The sequence below is a fragment of the Osmerus eperlanus genome, chromosome 4, assembly GCF_963692335.1.
Source record: "Osmerus eperlanus chromosome 4, fOsmEpe2.1, whole genome shotgun sequence".
NCBI classification, from domain to species: Eukaryota; Metazoa; Chordata; class Actinopteri; order Osmeriformes; family Osmeridae; genus Osmerus; species Osmerus eperlanus.
Window position 1 is genome coordinate 7,673,666 of NC_085021.1, and position 8,498 is coordinate 7,682,163.

Genomic DNA, 8,498 nt, shown 5'->3' on the forward strand with positions numbered 1-8,498 from the left:
CATGACTGTTAGGAAACAGGAGTGTGGCTGTTGGAGCAACCCCTGCATGACCACATAGATGCCCTGGGTGAATGTAAGAAACAGAACACCTCCAACTCCAGCTTGAGCTCAATGGAATTAAGGATGATTTGGTTGGCAGCACTGCAAATGTCTGTGTGGACAAAAACATGACATTCAAATCTAGGTATACGTGCGGAAGATGCTAGAGCAGATTTGAAATGATCTATTCTAATATCATCTTTCAATAAAGAGATATTATGAGAGTTTAGTATGGAGAGATGATAGCTTTTGTCCCATTGGTGGGTGACCCAACTGGGTGACCCACATTGACCAATCAAAATATTTCTGATTTACATTTTCCCAGCATGCCTCTTTCCTTTGTCCAAAAATGTGAAAGCAAGGCAAAACATGGTATACTAGCCACTGAATTATGGTAATAGATGTAGTTATTTGCTTTATGGTTGTAAATAAAAGCCGGGATACAAATTGTTTTCACACACCATGACATGTAATTTCCTAATCTTGCTGTATGTACATAGCTGAGTTAATCAGATACCTATTTTCAGTGGGCGGAAGCTCATTGTAGAGGTCACGTGCAGAGTGCTGATCACTCCAACCAATTACCTTGGGGAAGGTCTGAGATAAGAGCCAATTACTGTCCTAGCAGGATGTCACCTGACATGGGTGAGTGAGTGCACAGAAACTGGGCTGTTGTGAGCTAAATCATAGGAGAAACTAGTTGCTACCGAATACGTGCAACTGGTGGATATGAACTCACGAGCTTGGAAACACTCACGGCTGGCGAAGGAGTGCAATGTATGAGTTGGAGCACAGCTCCAGAACCCAATTCAGACTACTCTCCCCCCACTTTTCAAGTTTTACTTTCTAAAATACAGTGTCGGGACCAGTCTAAAAATAAACAGACCACAGGCTATTGCCGTGAAAACGTCATTATGCCGACTTTGTTTACACGAGACAGATACATTGGTTCTGGATGACGCAAGTGCAATTTAAGCATTTCTGGATGAGACATGCGCTATTTAAATCCGAATATAATGTCACCAAGACCGAGATAGAAGTGATGGTGATGGAATGAGCGAGTTCAATATTGTTCACTATTGTTGCGATTATACATTTTTATGATTCATTATTTAATTTTACCCGGAGGGGTTTTGGGTCTGTGAATGGGATAAGTTGGACATGGCTTGAGTAACGTGTATCCATTAAAAGCTGAGTTTATTACATTCTTGGTATTTTAAATATAGTTTTTATAAAATCTGAAAATATTTTTCTTGTCATTAAACCCATTGTCTTAAGAAATACTATTACATTTGAGTCACTGTGAGCAGTTTATCTCATAACTCAACTAAACCTTTGAACACAAATATACAATTTGGCATTCTACAGATAGAAAAACACAACCAAATAGTGATATTTATATATTTAGATATACTCTCTGATGTCTCTCAAAGGTAAAGCCCGATGAATGTCAATGACACTATCTACCGACATATTTAAACAAAGTCAAAAGGTAATTTTAGGAAGCCATGTACTTGGGTTCATGTTTTATATAATTTCATAGGTTTGAATGATTTTGTGTCATTATGACCCCAGGACAGTAGGAGGGTTAAGCAGCCAGATAACCTGTGTAGCTGGGACAGAGCTCTTTAGAGGCTGCCTTTCCAAAACACACATGACTGTTAGGAAACAGGAGTGTGGCTGTTGGAGCAACCCCTGCATGACCACACAGATGCCCTGGGTGAATGTAAGAAACAGAACACCTCCAACTCCAGCTTGAGCTCAATGGAATTAAGGATGATTTGGTTGGCAGCACTGCAAATGTCTGTGTGGACAAAAACATGACATTCAAATCTAGGTATACGTGCGGAAGATGCTAGAGCAGATTTGAAATGATCTATTCTAATATCATCTTTCAATACAGAGATATTATGAGAGTTTAGTATGGAGAGATGATAGCTTTTGTCCCATTGGTGGGTGACCCAACTGGGTGACCCACATTGACCAATCAAAATATTTCTGATTTACATTTTCCCAGCATGCCTCTTTCCTTTGTCCAAAAATGTGAAAGCAAGGCAAAACATGGTATACTAGCCACTGAATTATGGTAATAGATGTAGTTATTTGCTTTATGCTTGTAAATAACAGCCTGGATACAAATTGTTTTCACACACCATGACATGTAATTTCCAAATCTTGCTGTATGTATATAGCTGAGTTAATCAGATACCTATTTTCAGTGGGCGGAAGCTCATTGTAGAGGTCACGTGCAGAGTGCTGATCACTCCAATAAATAACCTCGGGGAAGGTCTGAGATAAGAGCCAATTAATGTCCTAGCAGGATGTCACCTGACGTGAGTGAGTGAGTGCACAGAAACTGGGCTGCTGTGAGTTAAATCATAGGAGAAACCAGTTGCTACCAAATACGTGCAACTGGTGGATATGAACTCACGAGCTTGGAAACACTCACGGCTGGCGAATGAGTGCAATGTATGAGTTGGAGCACAGCTCCAGAACCCAATTCAGACTACTCTCCCCCCACTCTTCAAGTTTTACTTTATCAATCCACGTCCATCGAGGATGCATCCGATGGTGACTTGGTCAGCGAGAACGCATCTGATTTTCCCAGAAGTCATTGTAAGAACACACGCATCTCAAATCGTTCTCCGTTCTCACAAGACAGCCACAGTGTCCAGAACAAGAGTCTAAAAATAAACAGATCACAATCTATTGCCGTAAAAACAACCCCTCCCTCATTATGCTGACTTTGTTTACAGCTTCTGGACAAATCGCTTCTGGACGACGCAAGCGCAGTTTAAGCTTTTCTGGATGGGACATGCGCAATTTAAACCCGAATATAATCGGAACAAGGCCGAGATAGAAGAGGTGATGGAATGAACGAGTTCACTATTGTTGCTTTTATAAATGTTCATTATTATGATTCATTATTTAATTTGACCTGGAGGGGTTTTGGGTCTGTGAATGGGATAAGTTGGACATGGCTTGAGTAACGTGTATCCATTAGAAGCTGAGTTTATTACATTCTTGGTATGTTAAATATATAGTTTTTACAAAATATGAAAATATTTTTCTTGTCATTAAACCCTCTTATTGTCTTAAGAAATACTATTACCTTTGGGTCACTGTGACTTGGGGCCAGTTTATCTCATAACTCAACTAAACCTTTGAACACAAATATACAATTTGGCATTCTACAGATATATGTGTAGAAAAACACAACCAAGTAGTCCTATTTAGATATGTAGATATACTCTCTAGTGTCCTTCAAAGGTAAAGCCAGACGAATGTCAATGACACTATCTACCGACGGTGACCCACCTGGGTGACCCACCTGTTATTGAACATATGCAACAAGATAACTGTTCTGTCCTGTTTTGGAAAAGGTTTAGTGGTGTGACTCCAGGTGTTGCTGATTGGTCAGCCCCACGCTTGTGACCCCCGATATAACTGTGACAGTTATATAAGTCCATGTGAACGTGTCCACACATCTACACCGCAAACCTCCGTTTTAATATTCTATTCAGATAGTGCTAATCAGGAGATAACATTATTAGAGGTCTGTTTTGTGAATTGTGTAATAAATATATATATTTATTATTAATAATTTTGTTGTGTCTTGTGTTTAGTTCATACGAGACAGGCATCTTTAGTAATTCATTAAAAGTCAGAATATAATGAAGCTTACTAGATACTTAATATACAGTATACTAGACAGATACATACTTACATACATGGAGAGGTTAGAGTTACGGTCAGAATACAGTTGGTCAAAGATTAGGGGGGAGGGTTGTAAAGTTGATCAGAGATTCATGGTTGTGTCTTTGTTTTGAGGTCATGTCCCCAGCCCTGCTGCTTTCACAGCACACAGGCTGGGTGCCCCCCGTGTGCGTTCAGTTGTTGTCAGTAACCGTGGCAACCATGCTCTACATAACCCTGGATCTGAGGGCACATGGCCACTCTGGCGATAAGGCCCAGAGGGGAATACTGGGAAAATTAGTGGATCAGATAACGCATGGCCTCTCCTCTCAGGTGGGTCAGAAACATGTGAGCCACAGCCCAGCATCAGCACTCATGGCTCGGTGCATTGTCCAACACACATGCCCTGAGAGGCCCTATCTGTGTAACACGCAACCCACACACTTACCTGATCCCATTCATACTGACACAAACTTGCACTATTTGACTGTCTGTCTGTGCGTGTGAGCGTGGGTGTGTCCAGAACCTCTCGGTCAGAGCACGTTGAAGGGGTGCATGTGATTTTTTTAGGGCAGTGGGAGGCAGGAGATCCTTCGTGTTTGCCATGGCAGATAAGAGATCCAGAAGGGATCAGTGTGGATTAAGTCCCTCCATAAAAAGAGCAATGGGCGCTTCTGGGTCCACGGAGACCTCTTTATCCTCCAGAGAACTGCACAGGAGAGCAAAGTCCTCCACCATCCCTGAGAAGAACAGACGTCCAAGCCAAGGGAAGAGAAGACAAGGGTGTTTGGAAGTCGGAGCAGAGTGTCAGTGAATGGTGTGTCTGTGTGTGGAGACAGCATGTTGGGTGTGTTCACCTGTGGGCTGCTGGGTGTGTTGATGGGGGCCATGGGAGTGGTGTGTGACTGCATGCTGGAGAATTACACCCTGCTCATCGAGAAACATGGATGCGATCAGTGTATGGCGGTCAACACCACTATCTGCAGCGGCTTCTGTCACTCCCAGGTAAGAGTTTGTCCACGCTGTACACATGCAATCGATGCACCAAGGTTTAAAGTATACGCCAGTTTTATTCTAATTCCGAAAAATACTTGAACTATTGGAATTTCTATACTAGTAAATTAGCAAGAGATTTAAAAGGGGTCCTTTGGGATACATTAAACTAACTATTTTGACTTGATTTGAAATGAAAAATACCTCAGTCCTACCACCCACATACATGCAAACAAGTACAGACAAAAGAAAAAGAAAGGTTAGAACACTGATTTGTAATTAGCTTCAAGACCTAATGAACTCTTGTATATTGTTTATCTTTTTTATATCACTGAAGCGCTTGTCTCTATTCCAGGATACCAACGTTAAGGGGCGGGTGGGTAAGAGCTACCTGATCCAGCAGGGTTGCATGCCCCACACTCTGGCCTATCGGGCAGCCCATGTGCCAGGCTGCCAACAGAACATCAGCTCCCTGCTCTACTACCCCGAGTCCCGAAGCTGCCATTGTGCCCGCTGCGATGGACACACACACCACTGTGTCCACAGGCGCCAGGCCCACCCTATCCCCAGCTCCTGCCCCTTCAGGCAGCCCGCGAGGAGGAACAGAACGCGTGCAGGCAAGAGGAGCCGTCCCTCCAAGAACTGAGGGCAGATTTTGGAAGCATTCTACCTCTTACTTACTGCAAGGATACATGGCTTGGGTTTACCCATACTGAGCTAAGCTGTACTGTGTTGTAAACCTTTTGCTGGTAAAATAGGTATTTGGGTTGTAGTATTGTATATTTATGAAACAGTCTGTGTTGAGCCTTTATTTGTACGTTTTGAAGTGTTCAGTTCTGATAAATTGGAGCTTGATACACTGGCATGTTTTTCATTACAATAATAATAATAACAGGCATTTGACCTGAACAGTGAAGCTTTAGATGCATTACAGTCCGAAGTAGGTCGTATTGGTGAACCTACAGGGCTAGTGTATAAATGCCATTTTGTAATACCTTGATTTTAAGACTGTTTAACTGTTATCTGTTTTAATTTATATCAAGCTCTTTGGTAAAGAAACTTTTATGATATAGGTAACTCTTACATGCTTTAATGCATTCACATTGGCAATATTGTTTTGTCATGTTGTGGTCAGCTAACAAGCATTTATTCAATATCAGTTGTGTTGAAAATATCAGTTCATTAAAATAAAGATTATTCTGCTGCACATTAAGTTTAGTTAAATTAATTGAGGATTAATCCTATTAATTAATAGGATTATTTAAATGAGTACATGATGACCTTTATTAATGCAGATGCATGAATATAGGACTGTGACCTTCCACAGGGCTGTTGCATGCAGATGGTAAAAGACCATCTGGGTACTTTGCCCTTGTGTCATGTCCCCGCCCCTGCAAACTTAGTTACAATACCATACACAAGATAATAAATTACTAGATCAATTGTAATGAATACATAACACTCAAAATGTTTAGGTTCAGGAAAAGAATGGAGACAAGTGAATCCCAACTGAACTGCAGGTATAAGTGTGTCCTTACGTAAGCAAAATATCTAAATTCAGCAATGAACTTGTGATCTACTATTACACTATTTGTGTTTGAGCATGATCAACACTTACAAAATGTCTATGCTCACCACCCTCTGGCTTTTCATTAGCCTCGTCCTTCCCCCGGTGCCGTCTGAGGTGAAGACACTAACCACCAGTGTTCCTCAGAAGATTTTTCCCTACCAGAGTAAGCTTTGTAAGTTAGAAGGCCAGGTACAGGTGTTCCAGACCCCTGAGCCTGGCAAAGTCCTGAGCCTGTCTTCCAACACGGTATGTCAATCATAACAATAGTCATAACTATATATATATATATATATATATAGCAATAGTGGGGCAATGTTTTATTCCTGTGTTTCTGCTATTAGATTTCTGTGTATTTTTGTGATTTTTTGTCACAGGGACAGTTCATTGAAGACTCTGATTCCGGAAATCCTGAGGTGCGTCTAAGGGCCTGCAGCCCCTATGATTCCTATACTGACTGTCTCCTGGGGAGAGATCCTCGCTATGCCTGGGACACAAGAACCTGGAGCTGCACTCCTGTGCCCCCTGGTCTCCAGCATGTAAGCTTCTGGACATTCAGGGTCATCAGACTCTGGACTTGATGTCCAGGGGTTCAATTTCTCAATCAGTTTATCTTTCTGCCAATGGGAAATCAAATGACTATCAAATTTAAGTAACATGGTTTTGTTACCCTCAAATGTCATCGATATGCCACCCTTTTCCATTTCAGGAACATGATTCAAAGTCCACAGTGGTGATACCCCTTTGTGTCCTGTAAGGTAAATCTTTCAATAAATGAATTCACATTGGGCCTCATTCGCCAATATCTTCCTAAGTTATTTCTTACATTTGTTCTTAAGAAAGTTCCCTAAGAAAAGTTTAAGTGTGATTCATGAAGTGTTCCTATACAGCAGAATTGTTCGCAGGTGTGGTCTTAGAATGATGAATCCCAATATGTCGTAAGTTGAAAGCTCGTGCCCCATTGCTCCTATTTAGCATAGGTAAACGCCCGGTTAATTCCCATAAAAGGGTATGAGATGGCAGGGCCGTGTGCAGGAGCACCGGCAGGAATTTGGGGCCCCATAAAAAAAAAAAAAAAAAAAAAAAAAAAGTTTATAATTTATATTCGTATTTTTTTGGGCCCCTGAATTGTCCTAACTTTCCCCCCTATACGGCGCCCCTGGCCGTGTGCACACTCAGAGAAATGTCGAAAACACGTGGTAAAGATGGTGGAGGGCGGCCTCGACTACAGATAAACTAGTAATTCTGAAGTGGAGGTACTGCTGCAAGAAGTTAGCGACAAACGACACATCATATTTAGTAGCGTCAGTGGTGGATACAAAGCAGTGAATAAAACCGATGCATGGAATGCAATTACTCATGCAGTGAACGCTGTACCTGGAGAAGGGCGCAGAACTGATGAAGTGAAAAACAAATGGTTTAACTTTAATCTGAATTCTAAAGCAAAAAAACATGTTTCAAAACATAGCCTAGAAGACAGTTGAAATATCCATGAGGACTGTTCTTGGTAGCCTAAAGCGTCCCAACAGGTAGGCCTACTCGTCACTCTGCAAATAAATGGGTATGGTCAAGGAAGATGCGTTCCCTTCTCAGGGAACGATCTGCAAAATTTTGCAGCAGCAATAAATACGCCATTGTGTGGTGTAGTCCTAGTGTGCGGAATAAGCCTACTTTGTGCCTATAAATACCGTGATATGTCACTTATTATTGGATGGCAAGGTTCCCTGTTAACATAGTTGATGTGAATTGAAGGCAAAGCAAGGCTAGTTTATTTATATAGGCCTAGCACAATTCATACACAATGGCAATTCAAAGTGCTTTACAAATGAGCAGAAGTGTAAGTGTAGTGTGTATTTATTCAAACAAACATACAAAAATATGTGTAAAATAATGAAAATTATTAGTTGTAAAATTATAAAGGAGAGAAATATTCCATTTTAAATTAGAATGGACGAAAACGGTATAACTACTTATTTTGTGCAAACATGTAAGCTCAGTGTGTAAGAGTGCTCTTGGGTGTGCGTAAATTCTGTTCTTACCTAAGAACAAATCCCAAATAAGAAAACATTGGTGAATGCCAGAATCTTCGTGAAAACTGCGTAAGTGGGGTTTAAGAACAAATTTGTTCTCAAGAACATTTGGTGAATGAGGCCCAGAATGTTCTAACCAAATATATCAGAGAGAGAGAGAGAGAGAGAGAGAG

The 8,498-nt window shown here is 41.2% G+C and overlaps 1 protein-coding gene across 1 annotated transcript; it reads left to right on the top strand.

Annotated features, from left to right (window-relative positions):
• Positions 1 to 1,756: 1,756 nt before the first annotated feature.
• LOC134018510 (thyrotropin subunit beta-like) lies at positions 1,757 to 6,001 on the top strand. The gene is made up of 2 exons (XM_062458487.1): positions 1,757 to 4,740; positions 5,084 to 6,001. The coding sequence occupies exons 1-2, from the start codon at positions 4,576 to 4,578 to the stop codon at positions 5,372 to 5,374; spliced, it is 456 nt and encodes a 151-aa protein (XP_062314471.1). The 5' UTR covers positions 1,757 to 4,575; the 3' UTR covers positions 5,375 to 6,001.
• The last annotated feature ends 2,497 nt before the right edge of the window (positions 6,002 to 8,498 follow it).

Bases quoted from the DNA above. Each gene is read 5' to 3' on its own strand.
- LOC134018510 (XM_062458487.1), top strand. From the start codon at position 4,576: ATGTTGGGTGTGTTCACCTGTGGGCTGCTGGGTGTGTTGATGGGGGCC. The intron at 4,741-5,083 runs GTAAGAGTTTGT...TCTCTATTCCAG, and splicing joins GCGGCTTCTGTCACTCCCAG to GATACCAACGTTAAGGGGCG.